General features: G+C 35.5%; 1 protein-coding gene across 5 annotated transcripts in view; it reads right to left on the bottom strand.

Annotated features, from left to right (window-relative positions):
* LOC129804297 (nucleosome-remodeling factor subunit NURF301) overlaps positions 1 to 26294 on the bottom strand; it is a 43078-nt gene that overhangs the window by 11528 nt on the left and 5256 nt on the right. For 4 of the 5 annotated variants that reach the window (XM_055851454.1, XM_055851453.1, XM_055851456.1 and 1 more), the window contains exons 3-10: positions 23365 to 25415; positions 17887 to 19830; positions 15374 to 15639; positions 15058 to 15296; positions 14899 to 14940; positions 11238 to 11465; positions 9831 to 11174; positions 6674 to 6810 (exon numbers count right to left, since the gene is read on the bottom strand). In XM_055851454.1, the coding sequence (XP_055707429.1) occupies positions 6674 to 6810; positions 9831 to 11174; positions 11238 to 11465; positions 14899 to 14940; positions 15058 to 15296; positions 15374 to 15639; positions 17887 to 19830; positions 23365 to 25415 (6251 nt within the window). The remainder of the gene's footprint in view (positions 1 to 6673; positions 6811 to 9830; positions 11175 to 11237; positions 11466 to 14898; positions 14941 to 15057; positions 15297 to 15373; positions 15640 to 17886; positions 19831 to 23364; positions 25416 to 26294) is intronic. The other variant, XM_055851457.1, reaches the window with a different exon arrangement.

The following is a 26294-nucleotide window of genomic DNA, read 5'->3' as shown; positions in this document are numbered from 1 at the left end:
ATTTTTGAAAATAATCACACACTTAAGTCTTATTATTTTTACTATTAAAAAAAATGATACTAATCTCTCGAACTATTATTTACTTTTTTTTTTAAACTATTTTAATTCTTTTAAGAGGAATTATTTATATAAATATTTTATTTTTAATAGAAACAGGGAATGTCTATCAACTTTTTACCATAATCTTTTTTTTTATCAATTTTTACTCACTAAAAAAAATCATACAAAAAAAGAAAATTTGTGAGGAAACAATTACAAAACATTAACACAAAAATGAAGAAGCCTCAAGTCTTTTTATACACATTTCACTTAAAATTGGGAATAAACACAATCAATAAGAAAATAGTATAATTCCTTTTAGTATTAAGACAAAAACAAATTTAAAAAAAAAACAAATGGTAAGTAGAACATTTGCAATTCACGTCAATTTTTGTTATTGTATCCGTTACCTTTTCTTCGCAAAAATAAAAAAAATGTTCCATTAAAAGAAAATGAGATGATTTTTCTTTTATAAAAAAAACACAAGAAAATATGTGGAAGAATTATTAAGTAGAAAAAATACACGATTTTTGTTAAAAAAAAATGTAAGATGAATAAAGAGGATGTTCTTTTCTTTCTAAATTGTTAATTGTAAGAGCTAAATGTCATAGTGTAATTATTTAAATATAATTATTTGAAAGAAAAATTAAATAATTTGAGAAAAAGCTTTGCCAAAAATGCCGTCCCTTCATAAAATTCTCACAATTTTACAATTTTTTTTTTAATTATAATTAATCCTTAATTAGTGTTTTATCTCTTTCTCTCTAATTGATTACACATTATAAATGTTTTTTTTTCTTAATTTTTTTTTCTTTCAAAATAAATAACCTAATCATCATTTCTTTTGCATAGTTAGATAAATTGTTCTCAGTGTTTTTTTTTTGCTTTTTGTTCTCTTAAGAATATTGTGCAATCTACACATTTTCGTCTTTTTAGCTTTTATTCTTATCTCAGCTCTCCTCAATCTATGTTCAATTCTTTGATTAATTCTCTCATTTAGTTGATATTCAACTAAATTGTAGTCATTAACTAAATTGATTTATATCTTCATTTTAATTTTCCGAATGTTGAATTTTTATTACAATTTTAAAAAAAAATGGTAAATGACTTTATGAGATCTTTTGATTTTTTTTGGAATATTGTTTACATGGAGGCAGGGTGAATGTTTTCAATAAGCCACGTCCTCAAAGTTGCTTTGATTACGTCATTTTAGAAGAGGGTTATATCCTGAGGAATTCTAATACAGCCGTCAATTTATCCCAAAATTAGAAAATGATTCGAATTGTAAGAAACACAGAGGCTCCGCCCATTGTAAAAACTGACCAAAGCCCCTACATAGCTTGTAATAAGGAAATAAAAATAGTAGAAAAGAATCGACTATTTTCAGTGACCGGCATTCCACAGAAATATTTATGAATATCGAATATTCTATTGAGAATACATCATATGGAGTTGTAAAATTCAATGGTGAAAAGGTACACTTTCAATTTTTCTGAGAAATTAACAAATTAAAATTTGTGAATATGAATGGATTTTCGCCTTATTTGAAGCAAAATTAACTAAACAATGAAACTGAGGTATAGAAAATATATAAATATAGTAATTTAGTACTGTATTTATCATGAAAACAGTGACGTTTCCATTTAGAGTAGCGAAAAATTTCCATTTGGAGCAGGTTTTGAATTAGCTTAATTTACCCTAATACAGACCTTTCGCTGGTCACTTGAGTGAAACCGTGATAGAGCAATCGCCAAAATAGCGAGATCCCCATTTTATTTCTAGGTTTACAATGGGCGGTTTACAATGGACTTAGCACATTCTTCCAACACGGAATACACGACTCTGCAGCATGATTACTTGTAAAAAATGTATACCCCGATATGATAATAATACTTGGATTGGAATTTGAATGGTAAACTTGAATGGTAAACTGTAAATTGCAAAAATTGTGTTGAATTCCAAGTGAAGTACAACAATAAATTTTCCTTCCTTCGTGTGATTTTTTTTTGCAAATTCGAAACTTGATGAGAGGAGTCCATCGTAAAAAATTCAGGAGAGGTCTAAAGACCGCTTTAGTTGAGTTTCCGAAAATCTCAAAATCCTGAATAGCAACCTATTTTATTAGTTTTTCAGAATCTAATATATCATTTGTCCTTAATAATGTAATCTTAAGTTAAATTTGTCCAAAAAAATCATTAGGGTGGAATAACCGGCTATCGCCATGTTTAGGAAAAAATTAAATTCATTTAATCATAACTTTTGAATCCTTGTTACAAGATAAGTCAAATTTGACACAAAGTTACTTAGATGTATTGGCTCTAGATACGTGAAAACAATAATCCTAGAACATAACGCTGGACTACTTAAAAAACTGATTTTTATTAATAATGCAAAAATAACCATTTCGTCGCCACTTTTTACCATTTTTCGCCAGTTTTGTAAAATTTGTAACCACTTCTCGCCACCGACTTGAAAAGAACCACACTCGGTTATTTTAGGCAATGCTATGAAAAGAATACATTCACCATTTCTCTTTCCTTGTGATCACTTTATTATTACTCTCTTTAAATGATTTTTCTTCACTTTTATTTGAGAAATCAAATTATGGGGCTTTTGCAGAAAGTAAACAATGCAGATTTGACAACTGAGAATGTACGAAGTGAAGTTAGCGTCGCCTATTGAAAAGATATGGCGACAGGTGGTAAAATCAATTCCAGAATATTACCACTTCTCGCCATGCCTCATTTTTATACAAAAATAATATAAAAAGAAATATTAATTGACTAAATACAAATTTTATGTATTCCACAAGTGCAATTAAATATTCAATAGACAAATCATTTACCCAAATAGGTATTTTTGGCCTGATGAAAATTTGACGACACTTAGTACATTTGGTAAGAGATGTTGGATTCGATGCACTTGCTTAAAATATTGCTCTAAAAAGTGATCAAAATCGTGAATCCAAAACGAATAATTATTATTTTTCGATTCTATGCGTAGAAGCAGAAACAATACAAAAAAATGCGACTCATTTATTTCATAAATTGCGAAAATTAGCGATTTCAATGTAAGTGGCGAGAACTGGGGCACTGGCGAGAACTGGTGATTCCACCCTAATCATAAGAAATTAGAACAGATTATCCATACGGCTTGGCCATAAGTCTGCAGCCCGTATTAGCCAAAGTGTCTTAACTTCTCTAACCCCTTAGCAGTAAGTGTTTTTGGTGAAATTTTGACTTAGGACTAGGATTTTATATAAAGCACAAGTGTTCAATTGGATACGGAAAAACCACTGAATTGCTTGATTTATAAAATCGACATCTTCAAAAACGGAGTAATATTAATAAATAATATAATTAATATTATTATTAATTAATAATATTAATTATAGATCGATATAATAAGGTTTCATTAACTTTCACTGAAATGTTCAAAAATATATTTGCAAAACAGAAGAGAAACAAAAAATAACCAAGGACGAAAGTAATGCCCAACGCACAATAAGTTTTGTTTTGTAAACATGATTTTGACATTTCAAAGAGAGCGAGTGAGATCTAGATCTAGTGTTCTCGCAAATGCCCAACGCGCAGTAACTTTTGTTTGTAAACATATTTCCAAAGTTCGCTATGAGCGAGAGCGAGATAACTAGATCTCGGTTTCATTCACTCTTATTGAAATATCCAGGAGACCATCAAGCCTAATAAAAAGTGAAGATATTTTTCACTTTTCCTTGTAAAAATGTTGCAGATATTGCACCGCGACTTAAACAAATTTCTTCGTAGTTCTTGTATTATTTCGGCGAGCATTATGAAATATGTATTTTTAGATAGCTTTTAATGCACGATTTCGAAATATATCAGACTGATAAATCAATTCTCTTTAGGAAAAAACTTGCCAATAGTCTTCAGTGCCTCTATGCAAAAACTTATGGAAAAATGAAATGTCGAGAGGCCCCTTACAAAACATGCTTACAAAACAAAAGTTATTGTGCGCTGGGCGTAATGACCAAAGCACAATATCTTTTATTTTGTAAATATATTTTAGCTTTTCAGCAAGAATGAAAGCGATCTAAATCTCACTCGCTCTCGTAGGAAATTTTGAAAAGATATTTACAAACAAAAGTTATTGTGTGCTGAGCATAATGGGCAGCACACAATAACTTTTATTTGTAAACATGTTTTCAAAATTTTCTATGAGAGTGAGCGAGATGACTAGATCTATGTTACATTCTCTCATACTGAAATGTCAAATCATGTTTACAAAACAAAAGTTATTGTGCGTTGGGCATAATGGGCAGCGCACAATAACTTTTATTTGTAAACATGTTTTCAAAATTTACTATGAGAATGAGCGAGATGACTAGATCTACATCTCGCTCACTCTCATTGAAATGTTAAAAACATGCTTACAAAACAAAAGATTATAGTTTCCTGGGCATAATGACCAACACACAATAATTTTTGTTTTGTAAACATCTTTTAAAAACTGCTTATAAGAGTGAGCGGGATGACTAGATCTAGATCTTAATCACTGTTATTGAAATCTTAAAAATATATTTACAAAACAAAAGTTATTGTGTGCTAGGCATTATGCCCAGCGCACAATAATTTTTGTTTGTAAATATGTTTTTACCAATTTAGTGAGAGTGAGAAAACTAGACCTTGTCGCGTTACTTTTCGAGACAGTTTTGAAAACATGTTTACAAAATAAAAGGTATTGTGCGTTGGATGTAACAGAAAGCTCAAAAAAGCTTTGTTAGCCTGAATGATGGAACATCGACACTGAAACAGTAGCAGATCTTGGGCAAATTGACTGAAGCAAATTCTGTACCTGGACTCGTAACGCTTCCTAATACAACCCTGAAGTGGCGGAGCCATTATCAGGCCTAGGAGGTTGCACTTAGCGTCTATTATTAAGGATAAACCATGGAAAATAAATGAACTACCTACAACCATTTTTCTAAAGAGATATTATGATTTTCTGATTTTTGAAAAATTGTTTGAGGATGAATACATATTTTACGTACTGGCAACTTAGGCCCCGCCCAGAAACACATTTTTGAGGAAAACTTGTTTGACAGATGCTATAATAACATTCAAATGAAGATCGCAAGATCGAGAGTCACTGAATAGGGCTTATTCAAGGCAATAGAACCTACCTCCATGAAAACTAAAATTAAAAAAAAATCAAAAACGACCATGTAAAACCGAATCTTAAAATATTAATTTTGCATAAGTTTGATTTTTTTTTCTAAAAATGGCAATTTTCAAATGAATACAATTTCTTCAAATACCTCCTTTCACTACTCATATCCTTCGGCTCTCCCTCGCAAAAATTTCCTAATTACCCTTTTCACATTCTGTCATGACTACAATATCACATTTTTGGCATTTTAAGTCTTTGCAAAATACTTTACAAATTCGCTTTTCATTGTGTGATGTATCTATCAATCATAATATGTTTTTTCAATACATCTTTATAGCAATTGAAGTGATATTCCTGATTTCCTTTATCATAAATATTTTCTTTAAAAATTAAAATGAATCTCTTACATGTAGTGTTAATGCCGTTATCGTTTTTTTCTGTATGCCTCATTGTGTGAAAAAAAATTTAAAAAAAAATGGGAAAAATACTTCCACAAGAAATCATAAAAAAAAAGAAAAATTAAATGATTTTTGGTAGTTGTGTAAAAAACATGTTAAGTCATATATTTTCATTTTCTATAAGACACAATCTACTTAATTTCTATTTATAGATTATTTATATATATAATAAGTTATTTATATTTAACGAAACTTTTATAATATTTCCGTGAATTTGCCGATGTCAGTAAAATTATTGCACGCTTCACAAATACACTTTTTCACCATATTCCTTTCGTATCTCTTTGATTTCTAACTATAATTCGTGTATCTAACAAATTTTACTTCGGGTATTATAAAAATTTCGTTATAATTTATTAAATTTCTTTTCTCTCATCTATTCCATAAAAATGTATATTTTTCACAATTATTTTTAATAACTGAAAAATAATGAAGATCTCTATCCGCTTATCTATACAATCTTTTCTTTTCTCAATATTTATACAAAATATGATTTCTTTTTAAAATTCTATGTTTTCATCCTATGGGTCACACAATGTTAAAATAAAATTTAAAAATAAATCAAAAAATAAAAACTCATTTCAGACTGTAAGAAATAAGCTTTTTATAATTTTCACACGATGAATAATTATTTTCAATGAGAAATTAATATTAAAAAATATATATTCATAAAATGTAATAAATTGTTGTTCACCAAATGATGATTAGGATAATGAAAATGTGTATATTTTAAGTTTAATCTTGAAGGGAGTTAATACGAGGAAAAAATTTTGTGATAAAAACAAAATTAAAAAAAAAGAATATAGACAAGTAATGGAAAGGACAAATATAAAATTCACAAATAAATTTTAAAGAGATTATAGTCAAATATTCCCTCAACCATCTCACTGCATCAATACGTCAATCTTTAGAAATGAACGGCAACCGATATGCTTTCTTTTTCCTCGCATTATCCCTCTAACTTTGCTACAATGATCTTTACGTGAAGTCTTATGCGTGTACTATATTACTTTGTTCTAGACACTTACTTGCTGTTGTGACGAAATATCCGCCTTGTTCTGAACAGGTGCCAACGGTGGTGGCTGTGCCTGTTGGGATGCAGGCTGAACGGCCAGATATATCTTTGTTGGTCCAAGTACTCCTTGCTTTCCACTAGATTCTTGAGCTGTAAAACGTTTAATTACATTTTAATCACTTTATATCGCCAAGAAATAAAAAAAAAAATATAATCATGTGGCAACTCATACAATTCACAAAAAAATTGAAGAATAATAGGTGTCAAAGCGTAACAACTTTGCAAAATGCTTGAATTCCTAACTTAATTGTTGTGAGGTGAATTCCTAACTTGTACCAGTGAGGTGATACTCCTTATTTTGGACAGGTGTTTTTCTCACGAAATTTCGTGAAGTTTTAGCTTTTGTGTTGACTAGGTTGGACAAATGCCTTAAGAAACAAAGGAGCATCATCTCTACGAACGAGATGTAGCGAGAAATGCCTTGAAAGGCTCCCTGAAAGGCCAGGGAATGCACAAATCCGCACGTACTTGGAGTACCGAAGTTAACTCACTTTAATGAATGATATGGAAAGTTTCCGGACTTCTTGTGACATCCTACGTTTCCCTTACATGAACAGGAAGAGGACTTGGTAAGATTGGTTCATGAAATGAAGAACAATGGGTATCCTGTTGAGGCGAATTAACTGTTCAAATTTACAGCCAAGTTGTCCAAATTAATAACCAAGTTGTCCAAAATAAGAGTCAAATTCACCTCTACATATCAATTCATTTTTAATCGTATTAAGACTAACAAAAAGTCAATTAGTACTGAAAATATCGCAATTCAAACGTGGAACATCGATGCTTATAAGCAGACTGTCCAAAATTATGAGCCTTTACCCTACAGACAATCTCTAAACATGTCCAAAAATCGAAAAATAGCTTCAAAGCCTCTACACATTAGCAGCAGTTTTTGTTATAACTTGTATTTTAGGTAGAATTTTGACGTTTCCACCTTCACAATTGCATACGATTTCCTTGAAAATATTGACTTATAGAGGGGTCACTGAAAACCAAAAGTCGATATCTCCTAACGTTTGGCCTCTAGTTCCAAAAAACAGGGCTTTCAGGCGACAAATAAAAAAGCAATATTGGAGAAACATAAATCATGAAATAAAAATGTGACAATAATTGGTTGCGGATGGATTACTTTGCAACCCCTTTTCGTTATTTAACATACGTTTCACCAATGCACAGTGGGGCCACTCCATACAAATTGCGGCCAAAACCCTAACTCTGAGGCAAGAAGGTTATATATTGGAATTTTGAGGGTCTCTGAATTCATTTTTGGGCATGAAAATTTAAAAAATATAGGGGAAAGGGGAGTAACACGTACATAGGGCGCTTGAACACCAACAAATCATATTTAATAGGGCAAACGGTTAGAGATAGCGACTTGGGACCTAAGGGGAACCACCCTATAAATCAACCCAAGGATCGTTAACATGTCCCTCATTCCCCCCCATTCCTCTCCCAACCCTTCAAAAACATATTTTTTGAGATTGCTCGAAAACGCGTTGAACGATTTTGTTAATTTTTGTATATGTTCTAGATATTACGTGGCCGACCATTCGCCCATGCACGAAAATACCGTAGAATTATTCCTACACTCAGAACAATAATCGAGTAAAACTTACTAGAATCGATGTTAAATTAACTCTTTTTCGTTGTGATTTTCGATTAACTATATTTTAGAGTTGATTTTACTTCTATTTAGGTGCAATATTCGGAAGAGTTGTTTTAACTTTTTTTGTTCTAAAATTTACATGACATAAGAGTATAAATAACTCGTTTTAAGAGTTAAAATAACTCGTTTCAAGAGTTTAAAAAAAATCTTTTTTAGACTTAATATAACTCTTACAAATCCCAAAATAGATAGATCTTGCAATTTTATGTTCTTTTTTACTTTATCATTTTCTTTATGATAATAAAGAAAATATATCATATATCTAGTATATATTCCATATGAACTTTGTCACACGAAAATCTTCTTGACTGAAGTATATTCTTAAAACGAAAACACTTAAGCATATACTTCAGTCGAGATGAAATTTTACATAGAAAAAGAGTAATAATTACATCGATATCGGACGAGTTAATTCAACTTGCACGAAGTTTTCAACTCTATTTACTGAAATTTACAACGAAAAAAAATAACAATTCACGAGTTATATCCGATATTCTTCGAGTTAATACAACTCGACGATAGAGTTGTTTCAATTCTATAGTTTTTTTCTTAGTGTAATAACTGTTTTTCAAGGTCAAATGTTAAAAAGGCTCTAGAGATCTAAAGAGAGCATTTATCAACCGAATAGTGTCATATTTGAGCTCGTTGAAAAGAACCGATTTTCATGAAAATTTGGGAAAATGATCTTCAACAATTAATGCCAAATGAAATAAAAATAATTGTGGTGCAGTTAAAAAAAAAGTTGAAAAAATAGATTTTGGCCGGGGCAGCCAAAATCCCGAAAGCCAAAATCCAGAATTTCAAAATCCTGAAAGGGAATTAATTATATGAAGGAAAATATTTAGTATAATTTCCCAAGACACAGAAGATTTCATCAATTTTTAATCAATTTTTGGAATTATTTTGAAGAAAAATATTTTTAAAAAAAATTCACTGGAAAAGTCGTGGAATTCCGTAATATTAAACCACGGAAGCCTCTAAGGCCGTTGCATTAAAAATTCCGCGGAGAATTTCATGGAAATAAATAGGATTTTTCCGAATTTTTAAAGGGCTGACTGCCGATTATACCGCTAATAATCCATAGGAAAAGATGTGGAAATATTCGTCAGAGAAAAGTCCATGAAAACTCGCGGACATTTCTTATTAGAAAGTCCTATACAGAGTTCCGCAAACGTCCATGGAACGCTAGGAAGAAATTTAGCGTCAAATTCCATCTCGGAAGCTTACGCGGATTCTGAGCGGTAAAATCCAGGGAATTCCACCCGGATTTTTGGCGGTAAAATCAGCGGACATGGCAGAAAAGGCTGCTGGAAATCCAGTGGAATCGCTGCGGCCATTGGCTTATAGGGCGGGAATTTGGCTTTCAGGATTTTGACCGGGACCCGTTTGGGTCACCACGGCCCCACTGTCCCCCACTGTGAATTTTTGAAATTTGATATCCTACCTTTTAGGAGTTGTTGCTTCACTTGCTGCTGCACCAGTGACAATTGATGTGGCGTAAAGTCGTTGTTGGCCAATCCCTGCAGAACAATCCTCGGTCCAGCTGGCGTCTGAATAACCTGAGCCGTCACACACTTAATCACCGTCCCTGGAGGTTGTCCCTTGAGCAGAGAATGTTCAATATTGGGTGACACAACAGCTGCCGGACTGCTCTGTTGCTGCCCACTGGAAGTGGCCGGAGACTGCGGAGAGATAGGTGGGGCGGCAGCTTTCTGAGGAGTTGTAGGTGGACTTGCGATCTGTTGCGTTGGTGATGCCAACACCTGTTGCTGCTGCGGACTCGATGCCACAACAACTTGAGCAGTTGAAGTGGCAGTTTCATGAGGCTTCACATGGGCCACAATGTGTGCCTGATTGTTGGCCAGAGGACGCAACAGAACCTGCTGCCCATTGATTGTGGCCAATTGAAGCTTTCCACTGGCAAATTGTTGTGCCAAATTGGAATTCTGAATGACAATCTGTTGTTGTTGCTGCGGCGATGCTAGAACAGCAGTCTGTGGTGAAGAATTGGCCTGGACAGTAGCTGTAGCTAGAACAGGTTGTTGCTGCTGCGTCGATGTCGTCTGAACTTGACTTGTGGCCAATTGCAGTTGAACCGGCTGCCCACCCTGAGACGTAACAATCCTCTGACCCGGATTCAAGAGAATTCTCTGTCCACCAACAATAATCTGTTGCTGCCCACCTCCAATCACCTGCTGCACCTTGCCCTGATTGATCACAATATGCTGCTGTTGCTGTGGCTGCTGTACTGCCTGCGTCTGACTCTGCTGAACAATTATCTGCTGCTGAGGTGTTGCAGTCTGGGCTATTTGCTGCCCTGCCGGAGTTATCAGTATCCTCTGACCACCCTGACCCTGACTCAGCACCAGTTTCTGTCCACCAGTCTGTGACAGCAACTGCTGCAGATTTGACGTTGTCACAATTTTCTGCTGACTCCCTGATTGCTGTTGCTGCTGCTGCTGCTGCTGCTGCTGTACCGACGAACTACTCCCCACAATCTGCCCACCACTGGTCAGAATCTTCTGAACAGTACTAGTCTGCGAAGCCGGTATTACCTGCTTCACTACACCACCTGAACTAATTATCTGATTACCCGTCACTTGAATCTTCTGACCAATTGCCTTTGGCTGAGCCGGACTACTGGAAATGGCTTTTGATGCTACAGTCACTTTAGGTGTCACCTGATGCCTCGTGACTGTCCCAGAGGAACCTGAAGCACCCCCAGATGTCTGCTGAATACTTCGTGCAATGAGTGTCTTTCCCTTGTTGCCACTGGCATTGTTAGCAACTGCAGAGAAAACCTTGTTACCAACAATTCTTGATGCCTTATTACTTCTCTGTATTAATTTACCCGGACTGCTGATAACTTGAATCTTTCCATCTGGCAGTTGATACAACTGTTGACCCGGATTCAGTCCCTTAACGCACACCTTCCCATCAGGTGTACGAATTATCTGAACTTTCTGTGTTTCAGGCGGTTGCTTCACAATTTGCTGCTGAATTATCTTGGTTGTACCATCGGCCTGCTTCACCAAAATATTGCGACTCTTTATCACTCGTCCCGTTGATACACTAGCCCCTGTTGAAACACGTCAAAAGGCATTCGAAATCAAATATGTTACCCGACCAAAATTAATTGAGCTGTTGCAAAAACTTCGTTCAATGTTTCTTTATTTAAAGCTGTCTTTACACTTATGTCCTCTACACACTACAGAAATTTATGTCCATATTGAAGTAAAATCCCCATGCTTGTGTAGGAAAAACTCTTCTATATGGACATAAATTTGGCTAGTGCGTAGAGGCCATTACACTAGGAAAAATATGGATGAATGTGCCTTCAATAATGGCCTCTACACACTAGAGAAATTTATGTCCATATTGAAGACTTTTCCTATTACCATCGTAGAGAATTTGCTTCAATATGGACATAAATTTCTCTAGTGTGTAGAGAGCATAATACTATTGATAAAAAACTTCAATTATTGAAGAGAATTATTGAAGATGACACTTTGACACTTTCTGTCATTTGTCAAGTCTTCTTGCGACTTGAGATTCTTTTTCGAGAAAATTTATCATTTTGCTCCTGGAAAACTTTGGAAAGTGTTTGTCGAAGTTCATAGGGATAGTGTTCGGTGAATTTTAGTGGAAAATTTGCCAAAAATGCGAAAGAGGGAGTGTTTTTCTGCAGATTTTGTGCCAGGTGGAATCCATTCAAATTTTAGAGAAGTTCTTTGCGATTTTTCTTTAAAAACTGCCGGAAGTGATCCCTTGTGTGCATCATTGAAGAGTCCTTTGGAATTATGACCCCATATTCCAAATTCTAACACGAACGAAAAAGGAGAAAAAAAATTGAGATTCATTATTTTCTCTAAAGTCTGGGAGCTAAAATCAATTAAATATTTCAATTTTCGATAAAAAGAACATTAAATCTAATTTTGTGGTTATTTGAGAAATTAAAAATGCAAAAGTCGTTATGAAACAATCAAAGGGTGACTTGCGAGAAGAATTTAAAAAATGTATTGCATGCGTGATATTCATAACTTTCACACGGTAGTTGTCATTTTCTCTGTTTCTTATGAAACTTGCTAGGAAAATATCAAAGTGTTTTGTTTGATTTTTCGGCATAATTTGTGAAATATTATTAAGTCCGTAGTGAAAATCGAAAGACCTACATCCATTTGAAAGGTGAATAAAAAATATTTGTAAAATATTACATTTAAAAAAGATAGAAAAGTGATTTAATTTCGTGTTGCAGTCAAAACAAGTTTTATGAAATCTTGGACAAGTTGATTTTGTGAATGAATTTGGTGGTTTTGTGCAGTGAAATCATGTTAACAAGGACGAAAAAGATCCTTAAGTACCCAGAGAAAAAGTTGCAACAGCAGTTAGCAGCTGATTAGGAGAAAATCTCCTGGAAAAGGCTGCAAGGATTTCCAGATTCCGAAGACCACCTTTTCTGATAGAATGGATAGTAAATATCGCAAAAACACCTGAAGAAAGACAAATAGGAGCCTCTACAGAACTCCCAAAGCAAGTGGAAAAGGACCTGCGTGGACTGGGAATTGAAATGTGTTAAAAATTGCATCTGCTTTAAAACTACAACTGCTGGACAGCACGAGGCGTCTGTGAAATTTACAGAACCTCTTTTTGGTTGGACGTCCAGGAAGTTCTTGGTTATTAGCGTTCTTCAACTGTTCCCCGGACATAAAGGATAGATAGATAGATAGATAGATAGATTTATTGTCATCAATGCTCTGCGATACATAAATAATTAAAATTGCAAATATATTTCTGCGGCCACCGCCGTCTAAGCGTTGGTTACCAACCTACTCCAGAGTGAAAACGGTGGAAAACTCCTTCTCAGGTTGTATATGCCATACATCCATAGGATGATCATAATTACTTTACAATTTTAATTTATTTAGTTAATATACCGTTCGAATGCTGCTTTTATATGCAAAACTTGCAGAACGCATTGAGAGAAGAAAAAAAAATAAAATTTCTTTTTTCTGGCTAGCTCGTAGGAGCTGTCAGCCATTTGGGCAATCGCCCGCGTGTGACGAATACTAATAATAATAATAAAAAAAAAATAATGAAAAAATGTTTGATGTCAAGCGACTTTGTTAGCTAGAGCTATTACTACTTTTAACTAACAAGTATGAGAAGATAAAAAAAAAAGTAGGCAACCTTAAAATTAGCATAACCATCCAATGTTCAAGTATACGCAGAAAAACTCCAACTATTGATTTTCTACATATTTCGTCTAATATTTTGCCATTAATATCACTATGTCCAACTTTCCAAAAATTTTTGTCCCGCTTTCCAAAATTTTGTCCATGTTTTCAAAATGTGTTGTTTTTTAATTTGGTGGAATATTCCAATTAATTGGTTGAAATATCTATTAAAAACTGTTAAGATTCTGTTAGAATATTTCACAAGCAATCTCATGATGCAAAGAAAATGAAAAAATAAATATTCATTCGGCTTAAAAATGCATTTGAAATTGAACTTTTTTTAAACGTCTCCCTTTCCACAATCCACCCTATTAAAAGATCTCTTTCCTCTCTTTCTGAATACCAATATCGCGTTACTTCAATTGTGTCTGCCAGTGTCTCTGTTTTAGAAAATTTCCCTCATTATTTATTCCTTTATTTTGTCCTTGTCTGTCAGTCCAGATACACATGGAGAACTTGACGGGTTGCGTCCCAACTACAGAGATCACGGGACCTGCTAATTTAATAGAATTTCCCATAGCCATCCTAATTCAATTCCTTACTTTTGGCAGAGATCTTCAGCCTTGATCTCTTCTCCAGCTGGATGCTAGGGTTGAGATCTGCCTTGAGTCAGAAGCCTCTATCAATGTCCAAATGCTCAAATTATTCCCAATTTACATCCGAACGAAAACTGTTAACAAAATTATTTTGGTTTCCAGTAGGAAATCACATCTCCTGAAACGTATACTTTTTCTCCACATTTCTTTTAACTTGCACCTAAATCCACTAAACAACACATCCCAATAGACTTCAAGAAGTAATTTTCGAATGTTCTACAGCAGAAAATTATCGAATTTATGCGAAAGGAAAAATGAATTTATTAAAGAAAATATCTAATGATCTTGATATTAAACATTTTCTTCAATATTTCATCCATTTCTTCCATATTCCGCTTCAATAATATTATGGAAGAGTTATATTGATGATATTTGTCTCAGTGTGCAGGACTAAACAATATTGAAATACAGTATGGAAGAAAAACGATCCATATTGAAAAGAATATTGAAGAAATTGCCTACACACTAGACAATTTTCCTTCAATAATGTGTAGGCGATTTTCATCAATATCACATATTGGTTGCAAATATTGATGAATTTTTTCCTAGTGTATAGACAGCTTAAAGGTTTTATTAAAATTTAAAATATATTTTAAGAAAATGCTCCATTTGAAAGACGAAATGAGGAAAAAGAAAAAAGATGAAATACAAAAAAAAGACTTCATAAAGATGTATCCAATACCTGGATTCTGTGAAGTCTCATCGTCCGTCTTTGCTTTGTTTGCTTGTAAATCAAATTGAAACATGTCTCTCGTTAAATACATGAAGATGAGACATCCAACATCAAAAACAAAAAGAAAAAAAAATAGAAGAGTATGAGCAAAAGGATGTTGTATCTTACCTTGTGCTTTGAGTTCCATTGCACGCTTTTGATGATGTGCTGCTCGCTGGATGCGTAATTGCTCCTCCATTTTGGCCTTAATCTCCTCCGGTGTTGCATTGCTACTTACAATAATTGTCTTAGTACCACCAGTCGATGAAGAAGAAGAATTACTACTCTGTTGCACTTCAAATTGTCTCGCAGGTGGCAATTTTCCTGTCGATTGACGCGTCACTGGCAATGCATTTGCCTTTTCTTGCCTATACACACAACAAAAGCAAATACATATTTTATAGCATAATCTCCCAAAAACAAGTAAAATAAATTATTGTATTACTTCTCTCCATACTGCTTAATCTCCCACAGTTCCAACTTCTCCTCATCCACCCACTCTTCAGTGACTTGAGGTTCAGTGTGTTGGGGTGATTCTGCTCTCTTACGCTTCCTCAAACCCGACCGAATGGATGTAACTTCACGGACAGCTTTGGGCAATTCAAGCGGTATAACTACCTTTCGTCGCAGATACTGCGTCCTCTCCATAAATTTACCCAAATATCGATGCTTTAGCAATTCCAACGACATTATTTCAGTTTCCGTGGTAATCTAACAAATAAACATAAGCCATCAAAAAATTATCATCTTCAAAATATTAAGTAACAAAAAAATTCTAATCTAATACCGTTCACCAGTACACAACCGATTTAAATCGATTCATAAACGACTCAACAGATTTATAAATCACTCAAAATATTTCCCAAAATACACCAAGGAGTAATATAATTAAATTTCGTATAAAAATTAGTTATCGGTTATGAACCGGTTCATTACCGATTGCAACTGGTTCAGTTTTATAGCAAATTCCAAGACATTTCTAACAAGCCCAAACAAGATGCAATTTAACTAAGAAATACGCTGTCTATAGCTTTTATTAAACTTTTGACCTTGAAATCCTGTTATTAGAAATAATTCAACGGCGAAATTTCCGTCTAGATGATCTCTAAAGCATATCCAAAAATGGAAAAGAAATTGCACGAAGCGTTTTTGAGCAATCCCGAAAAACATAGTTATGGAAGAGGAATGTTAATGGTTCCAGAGTGGACTTATGAGAGGGTCTCTCGCAGTCTAATCTTTATCTATAGCCGTTTGACCTCCAAGCGTGGTAACGGTCGGACAGACTGACGAACGATCTTACGGACAAACAGCATGACCTTATTTGAGATGCTTAGATCAAGAGTGGTCTTCTCTGTCTGCATTTCCCTATAAAAACGGTCCACGGTCATCGGTTGTAATGTTCAGAATTTAATTTTGGATGATGCTTTGAAGTAAACTTTTGAGGGATCCCATGCCCTGTGCATCCCTAGACCATATGACAAAGCAAGGAATTGTTAGATTTGACCACTGAGGAAGGCTTGGAGACTGAGCCGAAAGCTTTGGGAAGAATCGTTGTTTTTCTGAGCTGCCCTATATCCCCGACGCTCACCGGTTTCTTCTCCGGGCCCGGTTCACCGGGCTTCTTATGCTTCCCCACTCCTATCTTATCCCCCGATACGGGTAGCCCCTCCATTATCATTCGGGCAACCAGTGCTGCTACTATATCATAGCAGCCCATCTCGGTGTGTGTTTGGGATCAGTGACAGTGAATATATGTATCGACTGAATCGATAAAATCAAGTTTCATGTCGAAACTCGTTTTCGTACCAGTCTCTATTGTTTAGGCGGTTAGTTTTTTTTTGCCAATATGCACCATTGGCAATACTATTCATTCATTCACTGGAAGAATTCAAAGCCGATATGGCATGAGAAATCTTTTTTCTGCTACTGCTCAGCTTTGAACCCAAGACCTCGCAGTCATAGAGCCACTGCTCTATCCACTGACCTACTTGAGGCTCTAGGATGGCCATAAGTCTCAAGTGTTTCAAAAAAGTTGCCACTTATGGCCATAGGGTGAAGTACTCTGCCTTCGAACGTTCGTGCCTTCTTTTATTATATTTTTTTAAATATTTCTTTTATTTTAGGTGTGATTCTTTCATAATCACACCTATTGTGATACTCCGATTTTCTAAAAGTGCTCCGATCGAGCTGAAATTCACAGAGTATATGTTTTGAACATCCCTGATGCCAAAAATGATAGTCCGCCATTTTCGGGTCCGGCCGTCCGTAGTACGCAATATCTCCGGTTTGGAAAGAGATATCTTCATAATTTTTTTTTTAAATATATCTACTTGCGCGTACGATAATTTCTATAAGATTAGTTTTTTGAAAAACCGGTTCTAAACCGGTTTAAAACCGGTTTTTATAGTTCGCGGATTTTCGCGGGTCGCGAAATTTTGCACATATCAAGCCTGGAAGTGGCTCTAAATGGATGTAAAGTTTGAGGCCTCTATCTCTCATAGTTTCCGAGATAATCAACTTTAAAGATTTTCAGACACTTTTATGCATTTCTCATACAATTTAATGTATAAATATCGTTCGAGTTTGCCACAATCCGATTTTGCAACGAAGGAATCACACCTCTATAAGCTGATCTAGGCTTATCACTGGCTTTAGAAGGGAGAGTACTTTCTCCTACTCAATTTTTATGATTTATCAACGGACGGGACGGACACTACTTAGAACAATTTCCGCGAGAGGGCGATAGGGACAGACGAAGACGAACGAAAAAATAAACGAAGAACAGACTTGGACTGGACGCCTAAGAGAGCGGACAGAAAAATAAAAGTTGCTCGAGTGTTTCATTGAAATATGGAGTCTACATGATAAATTTTCAAAAGAAAAGTAGCGAAAGGACCTCAATGTGCAATCGAAAATATATTATAAAATTGGGATAATGAAAAAAAATGACAATCTTACCTGATGTTTTCCGTCAGTTGTCGGTGGTTTTGCAATCATATCATCCCATCGCAAGCAGGTCCACAAAATCCTCAGCTGAAGTGCTATAGCACTGAGTGTCTTTACATTGATAGTCCTGTAGATCCAGCAAGTTCTGAAGAGAGGTCTTGAGCACGGATATGGCCAGACAGAAGTGTTATTTTTTGTAATTTGATGAAATCCTACAACAGGATTCCTTCCTCCACTTCTGGCCAATTTCACCAATTCATGCATTGGCAGTATTAAAATGGATCTCGTTCCTTTTTTCGTGAGGAAATTTCCCGTCATTGGATATTTAATTGTTGTCGGCTTCACCTTGGTCTTTGTCTCTGTCACTTCACTAACATAGCGTTTGAGGTAGATTTTGCCACGAGAAGACTTTGTTGAGAATATCCTCTCAACACCATTTGGACCATATTCCTTCTCAATCTTCGTCACTTCCTCCTTCTTTACTGTTTTCGTTGTGGCAAAACGACGATTCTGCCGTTCAGAATATTGTGTCTTTCCACTCACTGAATTCATCGTATTGGTCGTAATGCTCTTGATACCCTCCTGATTCTCAATGGTTTGTGTCTTGATGGTTGCTTCAGCTTGGTAGCATGACAGATTACCATCTACATATTTTGTTGTTGTTTTTGTTGTGGTAGTTGTTGTTGTCGTAGTTACATTACGACTGATACGTGGAGGTCGTCCACGTGGTGTTCTCCTTGGAGGAACATCGATACTTTCTTCTTTCTCTCCACTTCCTGATTTCTCGTCGTCTTTGGACGTTGTATCAGTTGAATTGGAATTTTGATCACTTTCTTCCTCAACTTTGGGCTTCTTTGCCTCAGATTCACCATTTTCATTGGCATTAGGAGTCGATGGAATTTCCACTTCAGCTGCTGGAGGATCAATTTCCATCTTTTCCACTTTAACGGCCTCTTCACTCTTCACAGGTTCCTCTGGTTCAGGCTCCACCTGATTTATACACTCCTCAATGGATTCTTCATTGTATTCCTGCATCGTCTGGAAAGCAGTATCAAGAGATTTTTTGATCATCGTGGGAAAATCTTCTTCCTCAAAACTCTCCTCAAAGCGTCCTTCTGTGAGTTTCTGTTCGAGAATCGATGATTTCTTTCCAATTCCCACAGCATTGCTACCCTGTCCATGGGCTCTCTTTGTCAATGCTAACAATTCCCTCCTAACCCGATCCTTCTGCAGGCACAGTGGAGAGTAGCAATTGTTGGGCTTTGTCAGTACAACATTCGAAGCACTATTGCATTCCTTCCCATAGCACTGAAACATCTTGGCAGCCTTATTGAGTTGACCATAGTGAGTGCGAACGGTATCAATTCGCTTTGACAAACTGTTCAGCATCTCAGCATTGGCTCCACCACTCTGGCCACCACTTCTCTGTGCTGCACTATTGTGCTGCTTCACAATACCCAAATCCGGGACAATACCCAATTTTGGCGTAGCTATTGTATGCTTGGGCACTGTTGTCTCAATATCCATATCATTTGGGGCCTTTGCCCGTGTCATCGAACGCTCTTCTGCATCCCTCAATTGCACTCGACGCTGCAATAGATCATCCAAGCGAGATTTCTTCGCCACTTTCGGATACAGCAATCGTCCATAGGACGTAAGAGCTTGAGAAACATTAATGGTGTCAAAGTTACTGACAACTGGGACAATTTGTGCCCCTTGCATCTCCTCGGGAATGCATGAATTTAGGGGATTTGTCAGATCAGCACCAACAAGAAAATCATGAGCTTTTGGATCCAATTCCAAAATCTTCTCATCTCCATCAGCCATTTTTACCCGTGTCATTAATTTGTTGGGAACATTGCAATCCCTACCTTTACAATTGGCCGCCCTTCCCTGACGTCGACTGTATGACATCCAAATCCAACTCCATTGTCCATGAATCCGATACTCTTCACCCTTTAAAATAAATAATAAATTGTAATAACAATTTTTTTTAAAATATAATAAGGTGGGGTAACTGGATTCTTTTCCTAAAAGTGCTACTTAAACGCTTGTTTTTGAACTGATGTAATTCTTTTTTACTTCTTCTAAATCCATAGAATTATTCACTTGTTTCATTCAGAAACATAATATAAAAAAAATATCAAAAATATTGAAGAAAATTTATAAAATAATGATATTACTGAAATAAGTCAGCATGCACTAACTGGGTCGCCTTTTCGCTAATTCACTTTTAATTAATCCTTTGGATTTAAAATGCTTTTCTCACAAGAAAAAAAAATGTTTTCAATCAACTAGCTGTCATTAGCGAAAATATCACTGACTAGAAAATTTTTAGTGAAGAACCCAGGTGGCACAAGATTGAAATGAGTCGATTACACTCACTTAATGGATAAAAATATTATTTTTGCTTTTTCTCAAACTTGAATAGTTATAATATGTTACTGTAGTGACTATATTGCGGAAATAATAATAAAAAAATTATTTTAAGTGGATTAGTCATAAACGATCCAGATAGCAAAGCGCCCGGATTAGCACACTTAACTATATCAATAAAAATTTTCATTTCCTACAGCAAAATCGCAATTCAAAATGTATGCTGGCGTTACTTAATGAACAAAATTTGAAGAAACTTTATGGAACTTTAAAACTTCTATTACGAGAGTGATTCTGAACGAATAACGAAAAATGCCGTTCATTTGTTGTTTTTTGCAATCCTGTGATTGCTAAGAAGTTCGAGCGCCTATTTGAGAGACTGCAAGTAGAGTCCACAACATCAATTTACACATTGTGAGAAAATCTTCATCGTCTGATAATTCTTCATCAAGGAAACAGAATTAATAAAGAATGGACGTGTTTGAAAAATTATCTTGAGTGAAAGCTTTTCTCAAAGCCAAGTGAGGTTTTCTGTGGATTTCGACTTAGGAGAAAACCCGAAGAGTTAAAACAATTCCACGGCAGAGTTGAATTAACTCGAGTGATATCGGTGTTGAGAGAACCTTTGCAGCTTCGTAAAAGTTGATTCTTTTTTCTATTTCCAAATAATTCTACTCACGAATTATGCACAACGCTCAATAACTTTTGTTTAGTAAACATGTTTTTGACATTTCAATGAGAGTGAGTGAGATTTAGATCTAGTCATCCCTCTCACTCTCATAGACAATTTTGAGAACATATTCACAAACAAAAGTTATTGTGCGTTGTGCATTTGCTTTGTATCGGCATTTGTTGCTACAGACGCATCATGAAGTGTCATTTGCTGCAATTGCGGATACAAAGAAAATATAGTTACAACACTTTCATTTTGAAGCGATGCGATGCTCAAAACATGTTCTGTAAGACCGATTGGATATTTCATAGAAAATCTGATAATTACATTAGGTATGGAAATTAGTAATGGAAAGATAGTTTATTAAAATTGCTTAAAAGTGATTTTTAAAGGCTTGGATACCTCTTAAAATGGTTAAACCAAGAACATGAAAGATAAATTTAAGCACTAATGTGCAAATTTTTACGTTTGGTGTAATATTTACTGAATTATATTTATTTTTGAACCTAATAATTAAGTGATATTGGGAGTAATGAATCGCGTCGAGAAAACTGTCCTCTGTGGCCGAAATAGACAAAATAAGCTCGACGTAGTAAATCGCGTCAATTCCATCTTTTCCATAGATTTGCCTTACCTAATCTTTTATTCCCAAATTTTACAGGCTAAATATTTTCGAGGATCAGTCTAGGTCTATCGTTAGTTGGATCAGCATATCAGCAATTGTCGTAACTCCCTCATCACCTCATCAGTAGTTCTTGTATAGTGTGTGTATTTCCATGTCGTTAGACAAAGTGCTGATGAGACGATGAGGAAGTTACGACAAATGCTGATCCAACTGACGCTATATGGGCTCTAATGCCCTAGACACACTTACGACTTAAGCGGAGAGATGGCTTAACGTAATTATAATGAAAATAATTATCAGATTACATTTCCATCAGTTTCTGACTAATCCGTTTATTGACTTAAGCCGAGAAACGGCTTAGTTAATGGAAAACTTATGGGAATTTAATCAAATCATTATTTTGATTATAATTACGTTAAGTGATCTCTCGGCTTAAGTCGTAAGTGTAACTTTGGTAAAATTATTACCAAAGTTTTGACCTAGAATTGTTAGCTAAAGTCAATTAATCCTACATATTATGAAAAATTACAAAAATTTCTTGTAATACAGAAATTCAAGATTTTTGGAGATTGGGCTAAGTCTCAAGTATAAAGAAGGCTTTAGGAAATCGGAAAATAGATCCTAACTGTATCGGATGAACCAAGAGGATCACTTGAACGTCACCCAGAATGTTAAAAAATCAGGATGACTATCGATTCGATCAGAATTCACTCTTTAAACCTTCTACACAGAGAAAATGTTTCATAACATAGTTCGTAAACGTTTGTGAATTCCTAATGGACATTTTCGAAATGTTCGTAAATCTTCTAACCCACTAAAAAGTTCGTAAATGTTGGGTTTTCTTCATAATCATTGTTTGTAAGATGGTCACTTCATGAGTCACTTTTATACTTTTACAAACATTTGTTCGTAAATGTTTGTAAACAAATAAAAAAATGTTTGTAAAATTTTGTCATGTGTTCATAAAGTTGTGTCAAACAAACAAATATGTACGAGCAAATGTTTTTTGATAAACAAAAAATGCTCGTAAGGTGACCACGTTACGAATAAAGTTTGTGAAAAACGTACAAACTTTTACGAACTCTTTAGTTGATTATACGTTTTATGAGCATTTTGTAAATTCCCAGTAGAAATTCACAAACTTTTACGAACAATTTTCGTATTTTTTTTTTCTATGTACAAAAAAAAACAATAAAATCGTTTAATTTTATGCGCTTTGAAATATATCAATCCCATAAAATCCGAGTCGTTTTTCTGACTGTTCAGTAATTAACCCTTCGGATTCTTAAAATTCATTAATCCTAATTGCATATTATAAATCGAAACCTTCGAACTATTGGTCTAAAACCCTTTAGGGTAAGTGTGCCAAATTTCGACATCGTTGCATGCACGCGTCAGAGTCTCAAGTTTGAATGTAATATTTTAAATTCAAATTGATTTTTTTAATTCTTTCTTCTGAAAGAGTGTTGCTTGGAACCTTGTAAAGAGTTTACCGTCTTTATTTACTCTAAAATCATTTTTAATACATTTTAAAATGAATAAAAATATAGACATTGCTTTGGTGCCCTATTTCGGCCACCTTTATTCTCATAGTACCTTGCCCTTTGGGAATACTTCGCGTCATCTCGTTTGTCGAAGCTACATTTTTTTGTTATTCTTTTGCATTGTATAATCTCTAGAGTACGTAAAATCTAAAAGTTCATGGAAATTCGAGGAAGAAAAAAGGTGGCCGAAATTGCAAGCTGGCCGGAATTTTGCACACTTACCCTATAACCTGTTTCTAAAAAAAAGCAAAATTTGTTAAAATAATATTTACCTTTTGCTTCCACACTTGATGCTTCAAGCCTAGAGAGTACTTGACGAAATTGTATGTCATGCGATTTCTCTCCTCCTCATCGGCCATCTCCCGTTTCTCACGCTTCTCCGTCTTCTTCTTCTCCTCTCGCTCTCCCGATGTTATCCGGTAGAGCTTAAGATGTCCCAGCTGTTCATGCCAGACATTAGCAAACACCACATTCTTCATGCAGGCCTGCAACACTATGAGTGCACGTGAAAATTCAACGGGGGCATTGCAATTTGCCACAGCCGAAACCCAAGTCTTTCGAATATTTATCCAGTTTGGATGCAAATATGGCGCTGATATATTCTGTTCTAATGCTAGAAATGTTGCTCTCAATGTTGTTATTATATTGATCTCTGTAGCACTAACAGCACCAATCCACTTGAATTCTGACGCTTGTGTCAGGGAAAATTTGTGCGAAAGATGCCTCTTCTTATCACGTTCTTCATTTCTCTGTGGTTTATTCAGGGCATTGATATTGGTTGTGTACTGATTGACATAGGTTCGGAAAGAATTTTCCATGCCAAGTTTGAAATAGAGCGTTCCAGAAGCTATTTGACTTAGACGATGACGTGTTACTCGGCTAGTATCCATTGATTCATCAAAGGGTTTAGTGGCTTTAACTTCAGTTCCTGTCTTCGATCTCGTCAAAATATTCTTATTGACCTTGCCATTGTTATTCGTACATTCATTATCGATATCCATATCTGTTGATTGATTACTCTCAGCTTCATCCATTTTCTCCTCTTCAGTCTTCTCCGCATCCTCATTTCGTCCATTTTCCTGATTCTCCTTCTCCATCTTCTCAATATTGGCATTCTCAATCTCCAAGTAGGACTTCTTGCCACCCTTGTGCTGATTCGTCAGACTCTCCGTCAATGTCATCTGTCTGACAATTTCCTCGCGATTCTCATTGAGTTCATGGCACAGTGACACTTCAAATTCATTTTCATCCAATCTCGCCAGAACCCGTTCAAATTGCTTCACCGTGGTATAGTACCAAATTTCCGTACCTTCTTCATTCTCCACAAATAACCGTCGGGCAATAAACCAATATTTCCTTCCATGACGATCAAAACCAAAATGTTCCTGCCTACACAGTATACCTTGCTTTTCCTGTGACGACACACAATCCACCACTCCAGACAATTTATGTGTCTTGCAGATACTACATTGCCAATCTTCCGTTGGTACATCCACCAAGGGTGGATCAACACATTCCAAATGAAAAACCGCCGGACACGTTTCACAGCACAACAAATCCCCCAAACGATGGCAAATGCGACAGTGATCATCATAGTGAATGGGACCCTCTTGAAGCATGTCATCCCTTACGGGTGTTGTAATGAGAAATTGATCTACAAGAAATTGCAGCACCGTCAGACGATCATCAATACCACAAAATGGATATTCCTTCGTAGTTAGAATATTTAAAACATTCCTATCAAAATTAGCATCGCTCTCTAAATATTTTCGCAAAATTTCTGCCCATGTAAATGTATCCATTAAATAGAGGGAAATATTGATGCTATCCTTCTGATCCAACGGTCCAAAATGTGTTGCCTGTGAATCTTCCTCACGCAGAATCGCTTTCAGTAGCATCATATGAATTTCAGTGAGCAAATTGCTCTGCTCATCACACATCAGTGCCGCACAGAAATCTTCAATTCTAAATGGCGACAATCTCACGAGATTCCTAAATCGTCTCATCACTTCATAAATTGACGCTACTCTCAGTGCATATGGCTGTGGCACCAGCAAATCATCCGATGTCGGTGGCAGCTCAAGTGGTGGCAATTCACGTGGCTGCAGCCAAAGTGGCTCAGGACTCGGTGGACGTGGTCCACGTCGCACGTGATTGCTATTAGTACTGTAGCTACTCAATGAGAAATCACTGTCACTTTCGTGGTCAACAGCATCGAGACTGTCTGTCTCGGACGGTGACATCAGAAGAGGATCATCCTCAGCATCACTCTTGTCCGTGGAATCACCAAAGTCCGAGCCATAGTGATACTCTGACTCGTAACCTGTAAATTAGAACAGGTTAGGGTAAAGTGGTACAAGTTGGACAGTAGTACAATTTGGACAGGGCTTTTTGTCTTGATAAATTTAGTACTTCATTTTTATTTGTATATTTTTAAGGCTTTAGTTTTATAATTTGGTTCCTTGTGCTTAAAAACAAATTTTGTACTGTATTTATCAAGAAAAAAGCCATGTCCAACTTATACCGGCGAATTGTCCAACTTGTAACACTAATTCCAAATTATATCACTTTACCCTATTATGGTGCTATTCCAATGAAAAATGATCATTTTACTTAGCACTTCACTGTTCTCAAGTGCTCCTACATAATCGGCCTTTCTTCGTCTTGGTTCCTGTCACGACTGTTTGATGGTTAACACGACGAGAACTCGTGAAAACAGTCAAGACAGGTACCAAAACAATAAAGCCGATTAAAAAATAAAAGAAAGACTTCCCCAATGAGAACGGAAAAGATGAAATCTTTATTCTGAATATTTCTACAAAATGACTGCTCTCAAATGCTCCTACATAATCAGCCTTTCTTTGTGTTGGTTCCTGTCACGACTGTTTGATAGTTAACACGACGAGAACTAGTGAAAACAGTGAAGGCAGGAACCAAAACAATAAAGCCGATTAAAAAATAGGAGAGTTCCCCAATGAGAATGGAAAATATGAAATCTTTCTTCTGTATATTTCTACCAAATGACTGTTCTCAGGTGCCCCTACACAATTGGCCTTTCTCCGTGCTGGTTCCTGTCACGACTGTTTAATGGTTAACACAACAAGAACTGGTGAAAACAGTCAAGACAGGAACCAAAACAATAAAGCCGATAAAAAAAATAGAAGAAAGACTTCCCCAATTTCCGTTCTAATTGAAATCTTTT

Source organism: Phlebotomus papatasi, chromosome 2, assembly GCF_024763615.1.
Source record: "Phlebotomus papatasi isolate M1 chromosome 2, Ppap_2.1, whole genome shotgun sequence".
Taxonomy (NCBI): domain Eukaryota; kingdom Metazoa; phylum Arthropoda; class Insecta; order Diptera; family Psychodidae; genus Phlebotomus; species Phlebotomus papatasi.
Note: the sequence above shows the minus strand (reverse complement) of the source record. Positions and strands in the feature narration are given on the sequence as shown.